Source organism: Hypanus sabinus, chromosome 11, assembly GCF_030144855.1.
Source record: "Hypanus sabinus isolate sHypSab1 chromosome 11, sHypSab1.hap1, whole genome shotgun sequence".
Lineage (NCBI taxonomy): Eukaryota > Metazoa > Chordata > Chondrichthyes > Myliobatiformes > Dasyatidae > Hypanus > Hypanus sabinus.
Window position 1 is genome coordinate 89,043,294 of NC_082716.1, and position 26,903 is coordinate 89,070,196.

Below are 26,903 nucleotides of genomic sequence, written 5' to 3' on the forward strand. Positions count from 1 at the left end.
ATTTATAAGTTTTTTTTAGTGATTATATTTTTATTTTTTTACAACTAACTATACTTAGAAATATGGTTTTTAATATAGCGATTTTAATTTTTAAAGTTGGGGTGATTCTTTTATATATATCCTTTATATATGGAGTGTCCTTCAGCTGACACGGAGGTAGGATTAGTCTTACTTTTTCCCTTTTTAAGTCATATTTTGGCTTTTTCTCTTTCTCTTGGGGGGTGGGGAGATGGTCTGTTTTCTAATTCTATTTTTTTTACACCAGTTTGTGTTAGTTTTATTATTTGGGCTGTTCTTGAACTTCAAATATGTCTGTGTTGTCGTCACTTCTGGGTCTTCACATTACTTTTGTTCCTCTTCCGGGTGCATGAGTTTATAAGTTGGTTAACCCTTTCTATACCAAAGGGTTGATTTTAGAATTATGGCTCAGACCATTAATTTTGTGTCTTGAAATACTAATGGTTTAAATCATCCAATTAAACGAAAGAAGATTTTCAAAGTATTCCAAAGACTTAATGCTCATATCATTTTTGTACAAGAAACTCATGTGAGGAAGGAGGACAAATTTCATTTTTTTAGATTTTGGCGGGGTCAACAGTATCACGCAAATTCGAATGCTAAAGTAAAAGGAGTTTCAATTTTTATTGACTCCTCTATTCCATTTGTTCAACATGATATTTTTTTGGATCCGAATGGTAGATTTTTGTTAATTATGGGTTTACTTTGTAATAAAAAGGTTGCTTTGGTTAATGTTTATGCTCCAAATGTGGATTGTCCTGACTTTTTTAAGTCCTTATTTACCTCTTTACCCAATCTAAACGAATATAAGTTAATAATGGGTGGTGACTTTAATTGTTGTTTAAATCCTCTGATGGATAAGTCTTTATCTATTCAGACTTTACCTAATAAGTCGGCCACTTGTATTAACTCTTTTTTGACTGACAGTGGAGTTTTTGATATTTGGAGATTCCGGCATCCTAAAGACAAAGAATTTTCTTTTTTCTCACATGTTTATCACTCTTATTCGAGAATTGATTATTTTTTTGTAGACTCTTGTTTTATTCCATTGGTAATCGGTTGTAACTATGATATTATAGCTATCTCTGATCATGCTCCATTATTACTTTCTATGAAATTTACGGATACAGCTTCTAATGCCAGACAATGGTGATTTGACTCTACCTTGTTGCAAGACTCTGACTTTATAAAATTTATGGAGGAGCAGATCGACTTCTTCTTTTCAACTAATTCTACAGATGATATCTCCTGCGGAACACTTTGGGACACTTTTAAAGCGTATATACAGGGACAGATTATTTCTTATTCTGTTGGTTTGAGGAAACGTACTAAGATGGAAACTCTTTTATTGGTTGATAAAATTAAAGAGATTGATAAGAAATATTTGATTGCTCCTAGTAAGGAGCTTTACAAACAAAGGGTTGAACTTCAAATGGAACACAGTTTATTACTTACATCCTCGATTGAAAATACATTAATGAAAACTAAATCTGATTTTTATATACATAGTGATAAATCTGGTAAACTGTTAGCTAGTCAATTGAAGAATGCTTTGGTTAAACGTCAAATCACTAAGATTGGTCAGCAGAATGGGAATCTGACAGTTAATCATGATGAGATAAATAAGGCATTTCAAGACTTCTATACCTCCCTGTATCAATCTGAATTTCCTCAAGATCATAATACCATGTCTGATTTTCTTGGGAAATTAAATTTTCCAAGATTATCATCTGATGATCTTTTGATATTGGATACTCCTATTACGGACGTAGAAATTAAAGGGGCTATTTCCTCAATGAATTCTGGGAAAGCACCGGGTCCAAATGGTTATACAGTTGAATTTTTAAAATTTTTTTCCGCTACTCTTTCCCCTTGGTTAGGTAAGGTTTTTGAGGAAGCCATTAGATTGGGGAATTTGCCACAATCTTTTTATAGAGCTTCCATTTCTCTAATATTGAAGTAAGATAAAGACCCTACTAACTGCTTTCTATAGACCTATATCTTTATTGAATGTAGACTCCAAGATTTTTTCCAAGTTACTGGCATCTAGATTGGAGAAGGTATTACCCAAAATTATTTCAGATGATCAAACTGGTTTTATTAAAAATCGTTATTCTTTTTTAAACATTAGGAGATTGTTGAATATTATTTATACTCCCTCACATGACACTTCAGAATGCGTGATTTCATTAGATGCGGAGAAAGCATTTGATAGAGTTGAATGGCCTTGTGTTGGAGAAATTTAATTTTAGTCCGATATTTATATCATGGATTAAATTGATTTATCATACTCCAGTAGCCTCAGTGTTTACCAATAATCAAAGATCTCCCTTTTTTCGCCTATTTTGGGGCACTAGACAAGGATGTCCTCTTAGTCCATTACTATTTAACATTGCCTTAGAACCTTTGGCAATTGCCATCAGACAATCACAGGATATTTTGGGTATTAATCGTGGGACAGATATTCATAAGTTATCTTTGTATGCAGATGATTTATTACTATTCATTTCTAACCCGGAGAAATCCATCCCAGCAGTTTTATCATTATTGGCTCAATTTAGTGAGTTTTCTGGGTATGTTAAATCTTAATAAAAGTGAATTGTTTCCTTTGAATAAACGGGTCCCAATTTATGGAAATTTACCTTTTAAATTAGTTAATGATTCTTTTACTTATTTAGGGATCAAAATCACAAAAAACCATAAAGATTTATTTAGATTTAATTTTTTACCCTTAATTGATCAGATTAAAGGTTTGTTTACTAAGTGGTCACCTTTATCTTTATCCCTAATAGGTAGGATTAATACTATTAAGATGGTTATTTTACCTAAGTTTTTATATATTTTTCAAGCGATACCAATTTTTATCCCGAAATCTTTTTTTTTACTAATGTTGACTCAAAAATTTCTTCATATATATGGCAGAATAAAAATCCCAGGTTAGGTAAAATATATTTACAGAAGACAAAAAAGGAAGGCGGGTTAGCATTACCTAATTTCAGATTTTACTATTGGGCAGTTAATATTAGATATTTGTTATGTTGGTTGAAAGATGGGGGTGGATCTTTCGGCCCTTGTTGGGTGAGTTTAGAAACTAAATCTGTATCAGCTTATGCTCTGGGTTCTATTTTAGGGACTTCTCTCCCTTTTGCTCTTTCTAAATTGCCGAAACAAATTGACAATCCGATAGTTATATGTACTTTGCGTATATGGTTTCAGTTTCGGAGATTTTTTGGGTTGACTCAATTTGTTTTAAATAGTCCTATTGTATCTAATTGTTTTTTCCACCCTTCCATTATAGATCAAGCTTATTCGGCTTGGAAAACTAAGGGATTACTAAGATTTTCTGATATATTTTTAGACAATTGTTTCATGTCTTTTGAGCAATTATCCAACAAATATAACTTGCCTAGATTTCATTTTTTTTAGATATTTACAGATTAGACATTTTTTAAGTTCTGTACTCTCTACTTTTCCAAATTTTGTGCCTTCAGATATTTTGGAGAGTTTATTTGAATTAGACCCTTTTCAAAAAGGGCTTATTTCAAAACTTTATAATATAATTATGAAGATACATTCGGAGCCTCTTTATAAGACTAAAAAGGATTGGGAAAGAGAGCTTAGTCTTATTATTTCTAGTGAGAATTGGGATAGAATTCTTCAATTAGTTAATATATCATCGTTATGTGCCAAACATTCATTAATACAATTTAAGGTCGTACATAGGGCTCATATGTCCAAGGATAAATTAGCTCATTTTTACTCTCATATTAGTCCTATTTGTGATAGATGTCAATCTGAAATTGCGTCTTTAACTCATATGTTTTGGTCTTGTTCATTTTTGGAGAAATATTGGAAAGATATTTTTGGTATTATTTCTGCGGTTTTGAATATTGATTTACAACCTCATCCTATTACCGCAATTTTTGGTTTACCAATGTTAGACTCACTGCATTTATCTTCTTCTGCCTGTCGAATGATTGCATTTCTAACTCTGATGGCTAGAAGATCTATATTGTTGAATTGGAAGGAAATTAATCCTCCCACTGTATTTAATTGGTTCTCTCAAACTATGTTATGTTTAAATTTAGAAAAAGTTAGAAGTGGTACTTTTGAGACTTCTATTAAATTTGAAAAGTTATGGAGACCATTTATTCAACATTTTCATATGATGTAATATGACCCTGTGCCAAGTTCATTTGATTTCCCAGCTTTTAGCTTATGGATTTTGAGAGGACCGGAAGTGACGGCATTGATGAATACTTATTTTTGTGAGATATTATAAACAGCCCCCTTTTTTTTCTCTTTTTTCTTCTATATTAGTTATTAGTTATTAGATTAGTAGATTAGCTAGTTTTGCATTATATATATATATTTTTTTCTTTCTTTTTTTCTGTTTTCTTTATATCATATATTATGAAATATTTAGATTTACCATGTTCATACATATATTTTATGGCTTATGTCTTGGTAAACTCATTTATATTGTAACTATTATGTATGTTTTTTTATTATGTAATGGAATTTGTATGTTGGTAATTTCTTTATCAATATATCATTTGTATTCTGTCCATATTACTACTAATAATAAAAAGATTTAGAAAGAAAGAAAGAAAGAACTTTGGGAGCTCCGACCACAGCCAACTCCGAGTCCGTCCAAAAACTTCGAGCCTCCGACCAGCCCTCCGACACCGAGCACCATCTCTGCTAAACGCTTTGACCCCGGCACCGGCTGCCAAGCAACAGGCAAAGCTGAGGATTCGGGACCTTCCTCCAGATTTTTCCAATTGCACAGTAGCAGCGGCAACGAAACAGGCATTTCAAAAGTTTCACCAGCTGTTCCTCTGTGCTTCACATGTCAGTCTCCATTAAATCAGGATTGTACACGGCCCCTACTTACAGATAACAGGCAAACAACTAAATATGTCAGGGATGGGGTAAGAAGGGGAGGAGGGGCATTAACCGGAAGTGAGAGAAGTCAATGTTCATTGACTTAATGCCCCTCGTCCCCTTCTTACCCCATCCCTGACATATTTAGTTGTTTGCATGTTCTCCATCTCCCTCTGGTGCTTCTCCCCTCCTTTCTTTCTCCTGAGGCATCCTGTCCCATGATCCTTTCCCTTCTTCAGCTCTGTATCACTTTCGCCAATCACCTTTCCAGCTCTTAGCTTCATCCCACCCCCTCCGGTCTACTCCTGTCATTTCGCATTTCCCCCTCCCCCCACTACTTTCAAATCTCTTACTGTCTTTCCTTTCGGTTAGTCCTGACGAAGGGTCTCGGCCCGAAACGTCGACATCGCTTCTCCCTATAGATGCTGCTTGGCTTGCTGTGTTCCACCAGCATTTTGTGTGTGTGGTTGTTTGAATTTCCAGTATCTGCAGATTTCCTTGTGTTTTCTCTTTAAAAGTATGAAACATATGTTCCCAGTTGAATTTTTTAAAATTATGTAAGGCATTGTAAACTTGAAGAGTTAACTCTGGCTGCTGGTGTTTGGTTATACGTAAATGATCTTGTAGCGGTGTGCTACACGCAGCGCTAAAATTACGACACGGAGTCGGTAACTGCAGTCGAAGGAAAAAAACTTTATTCGAAAACTTCAGCCTCACTTTTAAGCCTCTGTCAACCGGCCCCCCACGGCGCAGAGGCTCCAAAGCTCTGTGCTCGCAAACCCCCGTAGGCTATCTAATTGTGAGTCGGTTCGGATACGCTAGGAAATGGGTCGCCACATAACCCCCCCCCCAGAACCGGCGATACACCCCCCAATGTCCACAGTCTGGGCCAGAACCTGCTTGGGAGGTCGGCCTCTGCGCCGAGGCGCTGGAAACTCGGCCGGTTGCGCCAGGTCCACATGGGCTGGCTTGAGGCGGTCCACCGTGAAAACCTCCTCCTTCCCCCCAATGTCCAGCACGAACGTGGACCCGTTGTTCCGGAGCACCATAAACGGCCCCTCGTATGGCCGCTGCAGCGGTGGCTGATGCCCGCCCCTTCGTACAAACACAAACTTACAGTTCTGTAGGTCTTTGGGTACGCAGGTCGGGTGCCGCCCATGCTGTGAAGTGGGTATGGGGGCCAGGTTACCGAGCTTCTCGCGAAGTCTGCCCAGGACTGCTGCGGGTTCTTCCTCTTGCCCCCTTGGGGCTGGTAGGAACTCCCCGGGGACGACCAGGGGCGCGCCGTATACCAACTCGGCCGACGAGGCGTGCAGGTCGTCCTTGGGCGCCGTGCGGATGCCGAGTAGGACCCAGGGAAGCTCGTCCGCCCAGTTGGCTCCTCGCAGGCGGGCCATGAGGGCCGACTTCAGGTGACGGTGGAAACGCTCCACTAGCCCGTTCGACTGTGGGTGGTAGGCAGTTGTGTGGTGCAGCTGAGTCCCCAAAAGGCTGGCCATAGCTGACCACAGGCTGGAGGTGAACTGGGCGCCTCTGTCGGAGGTAATGTGGGCTGGTACACCAAAGCGAGATATCCAGGTGGCGATCAGGGCTCGGGCGCAAGATTCGGAGGTGGTGTTGGTGAGCGGGACCGCCTCTGGCCATCTTGTGAACCGGTCCATGATAGTCAGGAGGTGCCGTGCTCCGCGCGACACTGGCAGGGGCCCACGATATCCACATGAATGTGGTCAAAACACCGGTGGGCGGGATGGAACTGCTGCGGTGGGGCTTTGGTGTGCCGCTGCACCTTGGCCGTCTGGCAGTGCATGCACGTTCTGGCCCATTCACTGACCTGTTTGCGGAGTCCGTGCCAAACGAACCTGCTGGAAACCATCCGGACAACTGTCCGGATGGAGGGATGCGCCAAGTTATGAATGGAGTCGAAAACGCGGCGCCGCCATGCTGTCGGGACGACCGGACAGGGCTGGCCGGTGGCGACGTCACAGAGTAGGGTCCTCTCACCCGGGCCCACGGGGAGGTCCTGGAGCTGCAAACCGGAGACTGCGGTCCTGTAACTCGGAATCTCCTCATCCGCCTGCTGTGCCTCTGCCAGCGCCTCAAAGTCTACCCCTTGGGAAAGGGCATGAACGGTAGGGCGAGAGAGCGCATCCGCCACGACATTGTCCTTACCCAAGACGTGCCGGACATCCGTCGTGTATTCAGAGATGTAGGACAGGTGGCATTGCTGGTGGGATGACCAGGGGTCGGATACTTTCGTAAACGCAAAGGTAAGCGGTTTGTGGTCCGTGAACGCGGTGAAGGGCCGACCTTCTAGGAAGTACTTGAAATGCCGGATTGCCAGGTAGAGCGCCAACAGTTCCCGGTCGAAAGCAAGGTACTTAAGCTCGGGTGGTCGCAGGTGTTTGCTGAAAAACGCCAGGGGTTGCCAGCGACCTGCGATGAGCTGCTCCAGCACCCCACCGACTGCCGTGTTGGATGCGTCCACAGTGAGGGCAGTAGGGGTGTCCATTCTGGGATGTACTAGCATTGCGGCGTCCGCCAAAGCTTCCTTCGTTTGAATGAAAGCGGCGGCGGACTCCTCGTCCCAGGTAATGTCCTTGCTCGGACCCGACATCAGGGCGAACAGGGGGCGCATGATCCGGGCAGCTGAAGGGAGGAAGCGGCGGTAGAAATTGACCATACCTACGAATTCCTGAAGGCCTTTGATCGTGGTGGGTCGGGGGAAGTGGCGGACCGCATCTACCTTAGCGGGCAGAGGGGTTGCCCCGTCTTTAGTAATTCTGTGGCCCAGGAAGTCAATGGTATCGAGTCCGAACTGGCATTTGGCAGGGTTGATTGTAAGACCGTACTCACTCAGTCGGGCGCAGAGTTGACGGAGGTGGGACAGATGCTCCTGACGACTGCCGCTGGCTATGAGGATGTCATCCAAATAGATGAACGCGAAGTCCAGGTCCCGTCCCACCGCGTCCATTAACCGCTGGAACGTCTGTGCGTCATTCTTCAGGCCGAACGGCATGCGGAGGAACTCGAAAAGGCCGAATGGGGTGATGAGAGCCGTTTTGGGGACGTCGTCAGGATGCATCGGGATTTGATGGTATCCCCGGACGAGATCTACCTTGGAGAAGATCCGTGCGCTGTGCAGGTTTGCCGCAAAGTCCTGAATGTGCGGCACAGGGTAGCGGTCCGGTGTGGTAGCCTCGTTCAGCCTGCGGTAGTCGCCGCACGGTCTCCAGCCCCCTGTCGCTTTGGGCACCATGTGCAGGGGGGAAGCCCATGGGCTGTCGGACCGCCGGATGATCCCCAATTCCTCCATCCTCTGGAACTCCTCCTTCGCCAGTCAGAGCTTGTCCGAGGGAAGCCGCCGAGCACGGGCATGGAGGGGTGGTCACTGGGTCGGGATGTGGTGCTGTACGCCGTGCCTGGGCATGGCTGCTGTGAACTGCGGTGCCAGAACCGATGGGAACTCCGCCAGGACCCTGGTGAAGTCGTTGTCGGACAGCGTGATGGAGCCGAGGTGAGGGGCCGGCAACTGGGCTGCACCCAGGGAGAACGTCTGAAAGGTCTCGGCGTGTACCAGTCTCTTCCTGGGCAGGTCGACCAGCAGGCTGTGAGCCCGCAAAAAATCCGCACCCAGAAGCGGTTGGGCTACGGCGGCCAGTGTGAAGTCCCACGTGAACTGGCTGGAGCCGAACAGTAGCTGCACCTGGCGGGTGCCATAGGTCCTTACGGTGCTGCCATTCACGGCCCTCAGGGGGGGACCCGGTGCTCTGCTGCGGGTGTCGTAACTCGTCGGAGGTAAAACGCTGATCTCAGCCCCAGTATCGACCAAAAACCGGCGTCCCGACCTTCTATCCCACACGTACAGGAGGCTATCCCGATGGCCAGCCGCCGTAGCCATCAGCGGCGGCTGGCCCTGGCGTTTCCCGGGAACTCACAGGGCGGGCGACAACGGCGGGCTTCTGCACCCCACCGCTGGTGGTAGAAGCACCAGTGTTCATTGGGCCGGGGGTTGGCGGGCTCTGCGGCCGGGCCTGGACTGGTTTGCTGCCGGGAGCGGGGCTGGGAGATCCGTGCGATGGACGCCCCGCTCACCTTCTTGGCGTTCCACAGCAAGTCTGCCCGGGCTGCCACCGTCCGGGGGTCACTGAAATCCGCGTCGGACAGCAGCAGGCGGATGTCCTCGGGCAGCTGCTCCAGGAATGCCTGCTCAAACATGAGGCAGGGTGTGTGTTCGCCGGCGAGAGACAACATCTCATTCATTAAAGCCGATGGAGGTCTGTCGCCCAAGCCATCCAGGTGCAGTAAACGGGCAGCCCGCTCGTGCCGTGAGAGTCCGAAAGTCCTGAGGAGCAGGGCTTTGAATTCCGTGTACTTGCCGTCTGCCGGGGGCGACTGTACGAACTCCGCGACCTGGGCCGCTGTGTCCTGGTCGAGGGAGCTCACCACGTAGTAGTAGCGGGTGTCTTCTGAGGTGATCTGGCGAACGTGGAATTGGGCTTCGGCTTGCTGGAACCATAGGTCCGGGCACTGTGTCCAGAAACCTGGCAGTTTCAACGAAACCGCATGAACAGAGGCGGCGTCGGTCATTTCTGGTCCAAAAATCGTTTGGACCGTCGGGGTCACCAATTGTAGCGGTGTGCTACACGCAGCGCTAAAATTACGACACGGAGTCGGTAACTGCAGTCGAAGGAAAAAAACTTTATTCGAAAACTTCAGCCTCACTTTTAAGCCTCTGTCAACCGGCCCCCCACGGCGCAGAGGCTCCAAAGCTCTGTGCTCGCAAACCCCCGTAGGCTATCTAATTGTGAGTCGGTTCGGATACGCTAGGAAATGGGTCGCCACAATCTCCTTTTTAAAGTTCATGTTTTTTTCGTGTTGGTGGTGGTTTGCTTACATTACCTGTTAGAAATGTGCTTATTACTGAATTTTGCCTACTGAAAGAAACTTCAGTATTCCAAAGAGAATTTAAATAACCATCCCTTGTTTGGCAAAATGGATGTTGCCATTGTCTTTGTTCCTACTTAAAATGGTTTATGAAGTTATTTATGTTAAGATATAATTGTTTCATTATTACCATTGTTTTTTTTTAAACAAAGTTTCCCTTTGTTTCTGTCTCATGGGATTAAGTCACTGGAGATCAAATCAAGCATGGACAAGGTTACTGTTGACATTCCTGGCATCATAATTAACCCCAGGAAGAGCTTCAAGTCATGTTTATGCCATTACTAACATTGCTATTTTCTTCTTCTGTTTGACTTTACTCCATCTGAGTTTGTTAATTGCTCAAGCCGTATCGAAGTCTTTTTGCTCCAAACTTGACAGTCTCAAATTATCAGAATTACAGCCTTCATTTACACTTCATACATGCAAAGCCATGTAAACATTTGTGCTCATGTCCAACTTTATAATAAGTTGTGTTTAGTTATTATACTTATTTGTTACCTTCCTCTTAATACCGCTGCTCAGCTAATCATAGTGAACTGAATGGAATAGGCTTCCAGGGGAATATATAAACACTGTATAAGCACACTCTTGTTTTTTCTTAGAAAAAAGCCTTCAGTTATCGATGGAGAGTTATCCCTCCTAGTATTATTTGGGAGAGTTATCCCTCCTAATATTCTTTGATAAATTTGTATTCTTCAAAAGTTCAATTTAATGTCAGTGAAATGTATACAATATACATCCTGAAATACTTTTTCTTCACAAAACATCCACAAAAACAGAAGTACCCCAAAGAATGAATGAAAGTTAAACATGAGAACCCCATACCCCGTTTCGCCCTTACGTGTTAACCCCCCCATTAAAAAAGCGCACCTGCTACTGAGCACAGGTGTGAGCTAGGCAATAGCAAAGACACAGATCTTACAGTTACCCCAAAGACTATCACGTTTCATCTGGCATTCGCCAACCCACAGGCTCTCTCCCTCCTTGACAAGGGAGGGGGAGGTGTCCCCCATTGCTACAGTGAGTGGGAGACATAATAACAACCCGCTGGTTTACAATGTTAAAAAAGTCAGTTTCATTGCTTTTTTTCAAGCTCTGTGCCGAACGATTGCAAAGATCTCGCGTCTTCGGGCCCACAGCGAAAGATTTACTGGTTGCCCCGACGACTCATGGGTCTCCTGCCGTGACACCGATCCTCGATCTGCCCGTCTCCAGAGCCCCAAGATCTTATGCTTCCAAACACTAGGCCGCCTCTCAGGCTGAATCCTTGGTGTGTCGAACCTTTGGTGTGTCCTGAAACCCCGAGAACGGATCCCATTCCTGCAAAGAACCAAAGTCTGTGTGTAACTCCAGGTCAAGGTCTTCAAAAGATCCCTGAAAGGGAAAAATAAAGATATTAAAGATGGAAATAGAGCTGTTTCCGAAGATACAAGCAAAGGAGCTGCCGTTTAGCGCCATCTTAACTCCGCCTCCAATCTTCTTAGAGATGTGTCATTTTGACCTGGGCTCAAAGATCGAAAGACAAGGAAATTTCTATTAAACTTCTAGGGGACAGCACTGGATTTAATGAAAAGAGATTAGATGAAATTAGCTTTATTTGTCACATGTATATCAAAACTTTATAACATAGAGTGAAATACATTGTTGGCGTCAATGATCAACCTGTTTGAGGATGTGCTGGGGGCAGCACACAAGTGCTGACATGCTTCTGGTGCCATCATAGCATGCCCACAACTTACTAACCCTAAACCATATGTTTTTGGAATGTGAAAGGCAACTGGAGCACCCTGAGGAAGTCCTTGGGGTCACGGGAAGAATGTACAACTCCTTATAGACAGTGGTAGGAGTAAAACAGTGGTATTCCAAATTATAACAGAAAAACCAAATTGAAGTATTAAGAACTAATTACAAAAGGAAGTCTCCTTTACCAAATAAATTGGGCATGATTGCTGAAGGGTCATTTGGTAAAGTGGGTGGACAGTTGCAAAGCTAGCAGAGCCACTGCTTCACAGTGCCAGAGACTTGGCTGCAATCCTGATCTTGGGTGCAATCTGTGTGATTGCATGTTCCCCCTGTGTGTATACAGGTTTCTGTGAAGGTGTTTTGATTTCATCCCACATTGCAAAAACTAGCTGCTTTGTAGTTTAATTATACAGTGAAATTGCTACGAATTTGTTGGTGAATAGTATACTCTAAGGAAATTTGATGATGATGCAGGGAGAATTTAAAAAGTGGGATAGCTGGGGATTAATCTAAATGCTGAAAGGTGTTTTTCTTTACTGTATACTTCTATAGCTGTGAACAGTGGAATATCTTAATAGCATATTTTTGAGTATGTAGTGTAGCTACAGACCTCATGTTAGCAAATTTAGCATAAATAAATAATTTGTTTGCATTGATTGGTTACTAGTGACCATGTGAATTGATGGGCAGTCACCTGACAGATCAAACTAAGTCTTTTGAAGAAGGTTTGAAGTGTTACGTACCCCGTAACTGGGTGTCTGACCAGCAGAGAGAGAAGAATCTGTTGAAGTCTGGTGGTACTATATTTAAAGGTGTTTATTAATGAAGATAAGCAAAAACCATATCAATAATGCAAATATACATATAACACAAGGTAGCAGTAATAAACCTAAAAGTGTAGGAATAATAATAATAAGCAATAATAAACAAGCTCTATCGATGTCAAGGGGTAAATGAATTGTCATAGAATATAAAGTTCAGTTCAGTTCATGAGTGCTGAGGTAGTTATGCTTGTTGAGTTGTAATCAGAGAGAGAGAGAGAGAGCAAGCAAGATGTAACAGCTGCAGTCAGGCAAACCTTGAATTATTTTTTCTTATTCCGTCGTACCATCGTGGTCATCCAGCTCTGACCTCTCCGTCCTTCTGCTAGACTGTTCTTCTGTGGTGGACTCGTCACTCTAGCGTGAGTGGACACACACACACAAGTCCCCACCGGCCCTGCTTTTACACTGATAGCCTTACTGACCGACATCCTGGTTCGGTCTTCGAATTCCCCACCTTTCCTTGTGGGTTCACAACCCTCAGTCAGGGTCCACTGGTGTGTCTGAAGGGTGTCTCTCCAGACCTGTCTTTTATCCCTACCAACAGGGACTCAGCTATCCATCAATCCTGAATGACCGTGCCCATCAAATCATGCCACTCCTACAGTCCACTGAAGAATGTTAACAAGCAAACTATTGTCCTTGCAGCAAAACAGTAAATAATTCAAAAGGAGTCACAATACAGTTAATTAGCAATCTCCCTCTCTCTCTTATCTGTCGCAGATGTTCTTGCCTGTTTTTCATCTCTCTTTCTCATGGTCAGCATAGCAACAGTAATAGTTCGTGGTTCTCGGGGGGGGGGGGGGATGTTTAATTCTGTACCCCATTTTCCATCAGGTCTGTTCATCACTCATAACAGAAGAAAGGAGTAGATATATATTTAGTCAGTACTAGCACTAATGCTTAACATGGACTAACATTCCTAAAGAATGCTTACATTACGGCAAGATTCATACAATCAGAGGACGCATTCTATTTTTTTGAACAATCAAACTATGTAACAGTCACTAAGGTGTTTAATTGTATGGACTTCTAAAAAACATAAAAAACTTCTATAATTTTTCTATTACATTTAGAAGTCAAGAAGATGAAATTAAATGGTTCTGCAGAAGACAGTGATGTGAGAAATGGACAGATATGTGTTTGGTGTTAGTGGGGTAGAAGAAGGAGGTGATTGAGATGGTTGGCTCTGGAATAGGTTTATTGGATGACACACATGTGGTAGGTACCATTAGAGGTGGAAGTTGATGGATTAACAACAATGTCATGACAATACTAATTTTTAGCAGCATTTATTCAGAAACCTCACAGGAGCAACATTTAATTCAATGCTATGGACTACTTAATGTTACATTGTATTTTGGGATCATTATCCTTGTAATTTGCAGAAATCTCTTCTGCTTTAGAAAACAAATCCTTTCACATTCTCACACAAACGTTTATTGAAGGCTCCTGACTTTTCAGCAAACTCAGCTGCTACCTGCAGCTTCATTAGCTCTTAAATGTCCTCATTGTTAAGCTCCTCAACATGTGAAGTAAGAACTCCTCAATTTCTTCTATGTCATTGCAGCCAATATCTGTCTGACCTACTGGGGAACCAGGTTATTTCTGATGTTAATTACATTGGTGAAATAGCTGCAACAGCAACTTCTGTCATCTTAATCAAATGGACATTTATAATGATTGAAAATGATTAAGTCTGAATAACTATTGATTAACTTACATGAGTATGGGGTAATGAGATTTTTATGAATAGATATAATTGGTAGTTTTTAAAAATCTTTTTTGACCTTTTATGTACATTTTCTTGTACTCTGTATTCTTCTATGTAGAAACTAATAAAAATATTGAAAAAGGGAAAAAAACCCATTAAGTCTGTAATGGTGAGCAATACAATTTAATTTGGCTGCCCTTGTCACCTTATTGCTGCTTGTTAAGGACATCCCATATGACATTTCTTTGAAATCATATTTGAGAAGGACAGTGGCTATTTTAATCCTTGAGCCATTGTTTTATGTTTTTTTCCAACTCTTTCAATATCCAGTTTCATAAGCAATACTGAATTTTTTTCAATTTTCAACATGACTTCTTTGCTTTTCTCAGCCATAATGATGGTTGGTTCTATCATACCAAATGCCCAAGCATTAGCTGATGCATTCAGTTTAAATAATTTTCAGTTTCATTTCCATCATTGTATCTTTGCTTTGCTGAGATTATTGCACAATTCCTGCTGGACATCTGACTGCCATATTCACTGGATGGAAGTTGAAAAAAATTGTCAAAGTGTTGCTTATCTTAAACTGATGTTTGGAGATTCTAATATGCAATAGTATTATGGAAGATGTATAAAATATTTTTTACCCTTTGTCACAAATTGTAACTTTGTTAATCAATGAAACACACTAAAACGTTGCAGCAAAGCTTAAGTTCACATTCAGTAACTAGGGGAACAGCTATATACAAATAGATGAGAAAACTCATAAAATTATTTAAATTGCCATTGATAGTAGATTTAGAGTTGTGGCAGAGAGTGAAGATGTTACTAATCAACTGCTACAAAACATAGATGTGGTCAAACAAAAGGCAGGTGTAATTTAATATGGAGAAGTGTGAGGTGATAATGTTTTGGCAGAAGAGATGTGGAGAGATAATAAGGAATTAATATCTGCAGGAGCATAGCTGCATGTGATTCATGTTTATAGATCTTTGAATATGCCAGGACATATCAGGAGAGTAGTCACCAAAGCATATCGGATCTGAACTTCATAAATTGAAGTAATGAGTACAAAAGTATGGAAATTATGAAGAACTTTTATAAAGCACTGGTTTGGCAAATCAATAGTGTTTTATGTCCACATACAAAATGCTAGAGTAACTTAGAGGATCAGGCAGCAGCTATGGAGCGAAATGGATAATCAGCATTTTGCACTTTGGGTCAAGACCATTAATCTCAAAAGGAATCAAGCAAGAGCTGACAAGTAACAATTGAATCCTGGTGAGGATGGATGATAGGCTGACAGACAAGGGAAAAGTTGAAATGTGTGATTGGACAATGAACCCATTGTCTATTATTTTTCCTCCTTTTGGCATGACTTATTTAATGTGTATATGTGTTTGTGCTGGGAGATGGGAGACAGAAGTGACAAAGGGTTGCAGATAATAGAATCTGATAGGGAAAAAAGAGGGAACATGGAATCAAATGGGGAGTTGGGGTGTTCTGTAGAGAGAGAGGATGCAGTGGAAGGGGTGTGTGGGCGATAGATGGAATGGGTGTAAGAGGGAAAAGAAACAAAGCTGGGATGGGTGTAGGAGGAACTAGGTGGATTAGAAGGAGAGAAAGAAAAGGATCAAAGAGGAGCAGTGACATGAAAAGGGGAAATTCGGAGTTCATGTCTTTGGTTCTAGACTGCCCAAGTGAAGTATGAGGTGCTGCTCATTTTGTTTGTGTTTAACCTCACCTTGGTACTAAAAAGGGCTGGGCACAGAGATGTTGGTATCGAATACAAAGTGGAATTAAAATTGCAACCAGGTGCTCTAGAAGACTATGATGGACTCTGACTTATGGACCTCCTATATTCCCTCTAAATATATAGTATGTTTTTTAGTTTCAACCATGAATAACTTGATTGTAAATGAGCTGAACTTCATTAGAAGTTCTACAGTTATTATTTTATAGACATAATGTAGGATAAGGCCATAAAATATACAAATTATTTTTAAGGATTTGCATTCATCCATTTATTATCTTTCGTGCTCTTTTTACTATTGAAGTTATTTGTTGTTGGATACTTTACCAATTGTCTTGATGAGATATGTTTTATATATGCAAATACTTTTGTATCCTCTTTGTTCTTGTCACTTGAAGTTTTCATTTTACTCGCTTTATGACCTGTTGGTCTGTGGTTTTCTGTGCTGATAGAGTAAGGCTCAAGGCACGCTTCAGGAACAGATTCCCTCTGGCCTTTAAGATTCAGTACTGAATTAATGAAATTCTATAAATTGATTTTTCTCTCTCGATACCAGTTATTTTTCTGTGTTGTTTATTTCCCCTCCTTTTTTCCTGGGAGTAGAGAATTTACCAATGCTAACCATCTGGGCACATCACCTTGCTCAGTGTATACCAAGTCTGACATTCCTTTTGTCTGTTCTAAGTTATTTTTGGTTTCCTTTCCAGTTCTGATGAAAGACCTTTGACCTGAAACAGTAAATTATTTTTCTCTTTTCATAGATGCAACCTGATCTGCTGACTATTTGTAATTTCTTCTATTTTTATTTTAGATTAGCAGAATCTGCAATTTTTTTTCCCGCTTGAGCTTTTAGGTTGGCAGTTCAACAGAATGTTTGGCCTTGTCCCTAGCTTGTTTTTGTATTTTTGTGTTGTTGAAATGTTATGTAAGCTGGGTGTTAAGTGTTTTTACTCCTATTTCCTCACAAATACTCATTTTTTTCCTATCCATGCTTCCCTTGAAAGCTCAGGCTTATTGAAAGCACATAAATAACTTTACAGTGATCTAGCCCACATCAGTAAATTCTCATGAACCCAACAGAAACTGTTTTAATCAGTTTTTAACCTTGGGGGCTATGGAAATGAATTTTAACAATTTTTAAACATTTCTCATAGTATTCATATCATGGTTCACATTTATATTTTTTTCTTGCATGGACAACATGATTTTGAGCAGAAGAGAGTGGATGTCAAATATTTTTTATTGTTTCATAAATGGTTTATGTTGAGAACCACTGTTATTTTTATCTGACTACTTGGTGATGAGAGATAGATCTTTGGTTCCATTTTAATGTGCTAGCTTATTAGTTTGCTGCATTATTTTGGGACATCCAAAGTGGAAACTGGCAATTATTTCTTGTAGTCCGTAGAACTTAAAAATCAAGAACGCAAGTCAGATCAGGAGTGGGCTATTTGGCCCTTCGGGCTTGCCTGTCCATTCATTGTGACCATAACTGATCTGGAGTCACAGAGTAATATAGCATGGAAACAAGCCTTTTGGCCCGACTCAACCATGCCAACCAAGGTGCCCACCTTGTCTCATTTGCCTGTGTTTGGCCCATATACTTCCAAACCTTTCCTATCCATGTACTTGCCCAAATTATCATTTAAATGTTGTTATTTTACTTGCCTTGACTACTTTCTCTGGTAGCTCGCCCCATATTTGCATAATTTTCTAGATGAAGAAGTTGTCTCTGGAGTCCCTTTTCTCTCCAACCTGAAGCCTTTGCCCTCTAGTTATTGTTTCCCTTTTCCTGGGAAATGGACTATATCCATTCACCCTAACTGTGCAACCGTAGTCATGCATTGTCATAAAAGTCACTTACAGGGTCACCCCTCCATCTCCTACGGTTGAAGGAATAAAATTGTAGTCTGTCCAACTTCTCCCTGCAACTCAAGTCCTTGAATCCTGGCAAAATTCTTATAAATCATTGCATTCTTTTCAGCTTAATGATATTTTTCCTAAAACAATGGTCAAAACAGTATATAATTCTCCTTATGGCTTCATTAGCCTCTTTTATAATTGCAGCATAATATTCTAACACAGGCATGGGCAAACTACGGCCCGCGGGCCATATGCGGCCCGTTAAGCTTTTTAATCCGGCCCGCAGAACTTGATGAAATTATATTAATAAACCTTGTTAACGTTTTATCCCCGCAATTCTGGCGTTTTCCCAATAGATGACGCACTCTATATACATTTGTGGCGACCCATTTCCTGGCACCTCCGAACCGGCTCACAGTTAGCCAGCGTTCCGGCTAAGGAAGATAGCCTGCGGGGATTTGCGAGCACAGAGCTTTGGAGCCTCTGTGCAGGGGGGCAGGTTGAGGGAGGCTTAAAAGTGAGGCTGGGGATTTCAAATAAAGTTTTTTGCTTCGACTGCAGTTACCGACTCCGTGTCGTAATTTTAGCGCTGCATGTAGCACACCGCTACACATTGACCTTTGTTGAGGTGCAGCGTATTACTCCACATTTGCGCTTTACTCTTTGTTCGGCTCGACCTATTTGTGTGAACAGGCGTTCAGCGTCATGAACATCAACAAAGCCAGCCACAGATCCAAGTTAACTGACCAACACCTCAGATCCATCCTGAGAATCGCCACAACAAAACTAAATCCAGACTTTGATGCGCTGGCTAAAAAGGGAGACCAACAACACTGTTCCCACTGAAATTAAAAATAAGTTTCTTCGTTGTGTTATGTAAAAAATGCATTTGAAAATATTTTTTTCAATAAGCCTTACATGTTTCATGTCATTTCTGTTAAGTGATGGACATGAGTAGTGTGCAGGTGCACGTACGTTCTCAAAATAAAAAATGCGCTCCAGATCAAATAACGCGCTCCGCATACTGGTGCGCTCTCACTGTTCTGTCATTGTGTGGGTCGTTGTTGAGTTTTGGCACGGGACAATTGAATAAGAAGGAGCAGGACAAGTAGACCTGCATCTCCTACTGTTTTTGAAATAAAGACAGTCAGGAGGAGAGTGATGATGATAATATCTCGAAGGATAACAGAATTTTCAGTGCTTTAAAATAATAACTGTTACTATTTTAAAAAGCTGTATTTTATTCATTTAATTTTCAGTGTTTTAAAAGTCATTTCAATAAATAGCTGAATACCATGGGACTTCAAAGACATGTTTTGTTGTAATGCATTTGTTCATTTTCAATTGAAATTAAAGCACATGTTTTCTACATATCCCATGATATTTTATTTTCTCTTATGAGGTGTATTACCAAAACACTCCATCCATCTGCACCTGGTCCGGCCCCCCTGTCAAATTTTAGAACCCTTTGTGGCCCTCAAGTCAGAAAGTTTGCCCACCCCTGTTCTAACACCTATACTCTCAGTGCTTTGACTGATGAAGTCAGCATGCTAAAATCTGCCTTTACCACCCTATCTTCTGTGAAGCTGGTTTCAGGAAATCATGTACTCTTATCCTTTTATCCCTCTGCTCTACAACACACCCAGGGCCCTACCATTCACTAAATGCTTGTATATTAACTTTTTTATTTATGAAATTACAGCAAGCATGATGTGTAATTGTGGCCTCCAATGGATATATGTATGTACATTCATCATGCTTGTTTGTTAGAAATTTATTTCATACTCAGAGGTAGAAAAAAATGGAAAAGAAGATAATTATAGTATAAACTTTCCATCTTTCCATCTGTCTTTAAAATAAATTTCAATGTTTTGTGTTTACTGATCACAAATAGTTGGTATAAGATTCAGTATTTCAAGATAGTTGCCAGGTTACAGCAAGGGTGGATAGGGTCTTAATGTGGGCAGGTTGGATGAGTGTAGATGGATAAAAATATCAACATGAGCAATTTAACAGGCAGGGAGAAAAGTTATTATAGAGCATAGTTTAGAAATTTGTTGTATGGAAGGGATAAAACAACCAGGAAAGACACACTGTACTTCTGTTTTATATCCATTTTGTATATTAATAAAGGACTGGATGCTGCAATCTTGTTTATAGTGAAGGGAGAAAATAAATACATATTATTGTGCTGCTACAAATGACCAGGTGCTGTGTCTCACCGTGGCTGATGTGAGAAGAACCCTGTGCAGGGTCAACCCACAGAAGGCTGCTGGACCAGACAACATCCCTGGTAGAGTGCTCAGAGGATGTGCAGACCAGCTAGCAGATGTTCTCACTGACATCTTCAACATCTCCAGCACCACCGTTCCAACGTGCTTCAAGGCCGCCACCATTGTCCCCAGGCCGAAGAAGTCTTCAGTGTCCTGCCTAAATGACTACCGTCCCGTTGCACTCACATCCATCATCATGAAGTGTTTCGAGAGGCTCGTCATGAGGCATCTCAATTCCCTGCTGCCCCCCTCACTGGATCCCCTGCAGTTTGCATACCGTCTCAACCGCTCAACAGATGACACCATTGCGTCTCTCTTCCTGCCATCCCGGACATTTACACTACACGCTGTAAGTCGCATTAAGAAGGACCTCACGCACCCCTCATACAAACTCTTCTCCCTCCTGCCGTATGGGAAAAGGCACCGAAGCCTTTGGGCTCTCACTATCAGACTATGTAACAGTTTCTTTCCCCAAGCTATCAGACTCCTCAATACCCAGAGCCTGGACTGACACCTTACTGCCCTATTGTCCTGTTTATTATTTATTGTAATGCCTGCACTGTTTTATGCACTTTATGCAGTCCTGGGTAGGTCTGTAGTCTAGTGTAGTTTTCTTCAGTGTTTTTTACGTAGTTCAGTCTAGTTTTTGTACTGTGTCATGTAACACCATGGTCCTGAAAAATGTTGTCTCATTTTTACTATGTACTGTACATAGCAGTTATGGTCGAAATGACAATAGAAGTGACTTGACTTGTGTTAGGTGGTGAAAAATTTGCATTAATGCATTTCAAAAATAAGTTATTTGTCCCACAAGAAATTATATTGCATAGCTTTGATATTGTATGGTTCATCATGACCAGGATTTTCATGACTATTGCCACAAAAAGGAGGTTAAATTTGAGAGAAGTTGTTTCATATTGCCAGTCCTGCTGAAGGGTCTTGGCCTGTGCTCTTTTTCATGGATGCTGCCTGGCCTGCTGAGTTCCTCCGGCATTTTGTGCGTGTTGCTTGAATTTCCAGCATCTGCAGATTTTCTCTTGTTCCAGATTTAGTATATAGTTTTTATCTGGAGAAGACATTGTGCAGTGTTACTCTGTTTTCCATATTTATGACTTCTTCTGATTACCATTGGCAAGGATTTACAGGTGTGTTGTGGTATGTTGCAATTTTTATAAAGTGGCATTGAAACATTCTTTCATCTTTTCTTTGGCGTACCTGGTATTCTCTTGCTATGAGAGAAGTCAGAATGGTCTGTTTCATGACGCTGGTGAAGAACATGTGAACATCAAGGTCTGTCCAAAACAAGCTAAATGAGCGTAACTAGGAGCTCTAATGCTGGAAATAATGCTCTAGGAGAGGGCAGTAATTTGTTTGCTTACACATTTTTATGGAGGATCCTGGATTTGGAGTATTTTGTTGAACAAGTAAACATTAGTCATATGTTTCCAATGCCTTGAGGTGGCTACTGCAAGTAATCCATAAAATGTGGAGGGCAGGGATCACTGTTGTCCAGCACACAGAGTTGTATGCCAGATTTATTTCTTGATCTTTAAATATTATTTTGTTCAGTTTGCCAAAGGCTATACTCGAACACTGAAGATGGTGAATTTCATCATCATTGCTGACTTTATTTATTACTTTAAATAACATTGTTAGCATGAAAATAGGGAGGCATTTATGTGCCCAAACATTGTACATTCTTTTAATGTAAACGTTTGGATAGAAAATTTCACTGCCTACAGTAGTTCAAAATTAGCAATTTATAGTTTGCCGTTAAGTAGTTTGCCATTATATCCCTTTCAATTTTTTTAATGCGAGTAATAATTGGGAATGAACTTTCAGATCATATGAATCATTTCAAAATTGTTAGCTATTTTCTCACACTAGGATGCAGGAATATAGGAATTCATGCTGATTGCTTAGATATATTTAATTTACATGTAGTTCTTTAGGAAGAGGAAAACATACTTCAATAGGAAGAATTTGTTAAGAAAGAAATCTTATTTATAGATGGAGATTTAATTCAATATTACTAAAATGTCAAGATTTTTGTGATTTTATGAAAAAGCAGATTCAGTTCTTTTTAGATACAAATTCACATTCAGTTGATGATAAATTTATATTGTGGGAAGCAATGAAGGCATATTTGAGAGGTCAGATAATAAGTTGTACTTCTAAAATTAAGGAATATATGATAGAAATAGATCAATTGGAAAAAGAGATTACAAAATTAGAAAAAAGAATCTCAAAGAAATATGACAGAAGAAAAGTGAAGACAACTTATTAATAAGAAGTTACAATATAATACACTTCAGACATATCGAACAGAAAAAGCAATTATGAGAACTAAACAGAGATATTATGAACTAGGTGAAAGATCAGATAAGGTCCTTGCATGGCAGTTAAAAACAGACCAGACTTCTAAAACAATAAATGCAATTTGAACAAGAGTAAATAAAATTACTTATAAACCTTTAGAAATTAATGAAATTTTTAAGAATTTTTATTCTGAGTTGTATAAATCAGAATCACAAAAGGATAATGTCAAGATAGAAAGGTTTTTATCATAAATAACTCTTCCAAAATTAAATACGGAAGAACAGAAGGGATTAGATATACCTTTTACATTGAAAGAGGTCGAAGAAGCCCTAGGATCACTTCAAAGTAATAAATCTCCAGGAGAAGATGGTTTTCTGCCTGAATTTTATAAAAAGTTTAAAGATTTATTAATTCCTCCTTTTATGGAGTTAATACATCAAGCGGAAAGAACGCATAAACTTCCAGAATCTTTTTCGACAGCTATTTTAATAGTATTGTCAAAAAAAAGAGATCTTTTAAAGCCAGCATCATATAGACCTATTTCTTTATTAAACACTGATTATAAAATAATAGCAAAAATCTTATCTAATAGATTATCTAAATACTTACCAAAATTAGTACATATGGATCAAACAGGATTTATTAAAAATAGACAATCAGCAGATAATGTAACTTGGTTATTTAGTATCATTCATTTGGCACAAAAGAGGGAGGAAATGAGTTGCTTTAGATGCAGAAAAAGCATTTGATAGATTGGAATGGGATTTTTTATTTAAGGTATTGGAAAAATATGGATTAGGAGTATCTTTTATAAAATGGATTAAAACCTTAAATACTAATCCCAAAGCTAAAGTAGTGACAAATGGTCAAATTTCAACACCATTTCAGTTAACAAGGTCAACTAGGCAAGGTTGTCCATTATCACCTGCTTTATTTGTGTTGGGGATAGAACCATTAGCTGAATTAATTAGAATGGACCCAGATATTAAGGGTTTCAGAGTTAATCAGGAAGAATACAAGATTAACTTATTTGCTGATGATGTTCTGCTTTATTTAACAAACCCATTGCACTCGTTGCGTAAATTATCCTATAGATTAGAAGAATATGGGAAAATATCAGGTTATAAAATAAATTGGGATAAAAGTGAAACTTTACCTCTTACTAAAGGGGATTATAGTCAATGTTGATTAATAACTCAATTTAGATGGCCGGCAAATGGTATAAAATATTTAGATATAAGAGTTGATAATGATATAAAGAACTTATATAAATTAAATTACTTACCATTATTGAAAAAATTCAAGAAGATCTTGATAAATGGATGGTATTACCAATAACATTAGTAGGTAGAGTAAATACCATAAAAATGAGTATATTCCCTAGACTATAATATTTATTTCAATCACTACCAATACAACTACCCCAGAAGTTTTTTCAAGAGTTAAATAAATATGTGAGGAAGTTTCTTTGGAAAGGTAAGATATCAAGAATATCGTTGGAAAAATTGACATGGAAATTTGATCTAGGAGGGTTACAACTTCCAAATTTTAAGAATTATTATAAAGCAAATCAACTTAGATTTATTGCATCTTTTTTTTGAGAGAGAGAGACCGTCATGAATTAGAATAGAACTAGATAAAATAGGAGAAAATACACCAGAAGATTTTATATATAAATGGGAATCTAAATGGATATGGGAAAAGAAAGAATCTCCTATATTAAAGCATTTGATTGACTTATGGAATAAGATAAATGTTGATGATGAGACAAAGAAATCTTTATTAGCAAAGAGATCTTTAATTCAAAATAGACTTATTCCTTTTACAATGGATAATCAACTTTTATATAATTGGTTTCAAAAAGGGATTAGATATATAGGAGATTGTTTTGAAGGTATATTAATGTCATTTGATCAATTAAAGAATAAATATAAAGTATCAAACAACACTCTTTTTTGTTACTTCCAATTAATAATTACAATAAATGTCCGGTTAAGATTAGTGCAATATAATTTTTTACATCAATCATATATTACACCACAAAAAAAAAAAATTAAAGTCAAATTTATCCGATCAGTGTTTCCGATGTAAACAAGAAATTGGTACTTTTTTACATTCTACTTGGTCTTGTTCTAAAATTCAACCTTTTTGGACAAATTTAAGAGTTTTATTGGAACAAATTATTGGAACACAACTTCCACATAATCCAATATTATTTTTATTAGGTGACATTGAAGGGATAAAATCAAAACCCAAATTGAATAAATATCAGAAAGAATTTATAAAAATTGCACTGGCAGTAGCCAAAAAGGCTATTGCAGTTACTTGGAAATCAGATGCATACTTAAGTATAGGTCGTTGGAAGAATGAAATTTACAGCTGTATTCCACTTGAAAAAATTACTTATAATTTAAGAGATAAATATGAAACATTTTTGAAAATTTGGTGCCCTTATTTACAAAAGACAGGATTAAATATATAGGTGCTCTGAAGATAAAATAATTGGTTATTTGGAGAAAGAAATAAATATATATACTAAAGTTATTATGAACTCCATGGAGCATGTGGGGATCTTCCAATATCCAGGCACACTTACTCACTCACTCACTCACTCACTCACGCACTCACACACACACACACACACACACACACACACACACACACACACACACACACACACACACACACACACTCTCTCTCTCCCTCCCCCTCTCTCCCCCCTCTCCCCCCCTCTCTCCCCCCTCTCCCCCCTCTCTCTCCCCTCTCTCCCCCCTTCTCCCTCCCTCCCCCTCTCTCTCTCCTCAATAAGAAAAGTTTTTTTTAAAAAAAGAAACAAATCTTGTAAAATAATTGTTCTTTCTTTGTTTACCAGGACCATGAGATTTTCTTAGGACTGCTGTGTTGGATGGTATAGGAAATATGGACCTGACTAACGGGCAATCGAGCACTATATATTTACAAGCCACAGCTTCTGAGGTAAGTCTTCTGATAGCTTATTCGAATAACCCATTTTACACTTGTGGATTTATTAATTATTTTTGTCCTCTGAATTATCTATGTACAGTATAGATTTTTTCCCAATTTTACCGTCTTATTACATGTTAAGTCCTTGGCTAAGCTCATTAAGTGCCTGGCCTGGAATCTTATTAAGAGCTTATAGCACATATTGCAAGTCTGGTTCTCAGCTGATTAAGGCCCGATGTAGTGCAAGGCCTGTCTATGTAGCTTTGAGAACTGGTTAGACTTTGCCCTAGGGCTCAGTGGCTTTTGAAAGATGAATATATCAAAAACATTGATTTGAAAGCATTTTGGAATCAAGAAGTAAAGTTAAATAAAAAGCTTTACTCTTAATTTTCCACTGGCAGTCCCTTCCACTCGTTTATTTTCCTGAGATCACTATCGATCCAGACCACTTGCTAAGGTTCCCTCTGCACAGTGTAGATGTTCTAACTTTCAGTTGTGAGGTAAGTTCAAAGCTGGCTTGTTTCCTGTTTGCTACTATCTTGACATGTAAGATATGACTGATTTAAAGACAAAATGCTGGATATTTATAATATTTTAAATAAACCCCTTTCATACTCCAAATATTTTCTTTCAACCACTCTTACTGTAAAATCTGTAAGTTTTTTCTGTAAATATTCACCAATTTTTCTTGGAATACACTGTGTCCATTTTCCATAATTCCATTCTACCAAATTTAATGCTGCCAGTCATCACACAAGAGGAGCAGAACAATTGTTTTTGGACCTTTTTGAATTGGAGACTTGGCACTCTTAGGGAACAAGGTAAGGTAGGTAACAGAGATGTGTGTAGCTGAACACTTTGCATCTGGTGATTATAGTGCAATTAGTTTAATGATAATTATGGAGAAGTATAGGGTTGAGATCCTAAATTGGAGAAAGGACAATTTTAATGGTATCAGAAAGGATCTGGCAATTGAGTATTGGGACAGGTTATTTTCTGGTCAGGGAATGCTTAGTAAGTGAAGACTTACTTAGTAAGCATAGAGTTTGTATATTCCTATCAGAATAAAAGGCAAGGCTAACTGGTTTTGGGAACCTTGGATTTCTAGAGATATGGAAGCCCTGGTTAACAAGAAGGTGCATAGCAGGTATAGGTAGCAAGGAACGATCGAGGTACTTAAGTATCAGAAATGCAAGAGAATACTTGAGAAGGAAGTCAGAAGAGTAGAAGAAGGCATGAGGGTGCTCTAGTAAACAAGGTAAAGGAGAATCCTGAGGGCATCTACAGATCTTTTAAGAGTTAAAGGATAGCAAGTGACAAAATTGGTACTCTTGTAGATCAGAACGGTTATATATGCATGGAGCCAAAAGATATGGAGATGTTAAATAGATTCTTTGCATATGTATTTACTTGGGACAGACAGTCTACAGAAGTGAGGCAAAACAGTAGTGGGGTCAGTTAGTTTGTGGATTACAGAAAAGGAGGTGCTTGTAGTCTTGAAGCATATTAAGATAGATAAATCCCCAAGCCTAAAGATGTGTCTCTTCAGATTTTGTAGGAGGCAAGTACAGAAATTGCAGGGGCCCTAGCAGAGGTATTTAAAA

General features: G+C 39.9%; 1 protein-coding gene across 7 annotated transcripts in view; it reads left to right on the plus strand.

The window, feature by feature from the left end:
- The window catches only part of ralgps2 (Ral GEF with PH domain and SH3 binding motif 2), a 542,667-nt gene that overhangs the window by 93,700 nt on the left and 422,064 nt on the right, over positions 1-26,903 (plus strand). For all 7 annotated transcript variants that reach the window (XR_009514828.1, XR_009514826.1, XR_009514829.1 and 4 more), the window contains exon 3: positions 25,208-25,311. Coding sequence is in view for 3 of the 7 variants with exons in the window: in XM_059984874.1 (XP_059840857.1) it covers positions 25,255-25,311 (57 nt within the window). In the remaining 4 variants the exon portion in view is untranslated. The remainder of the gene's footprint in view (positions 1-25,207; positions 25,312-26,903) is intronic.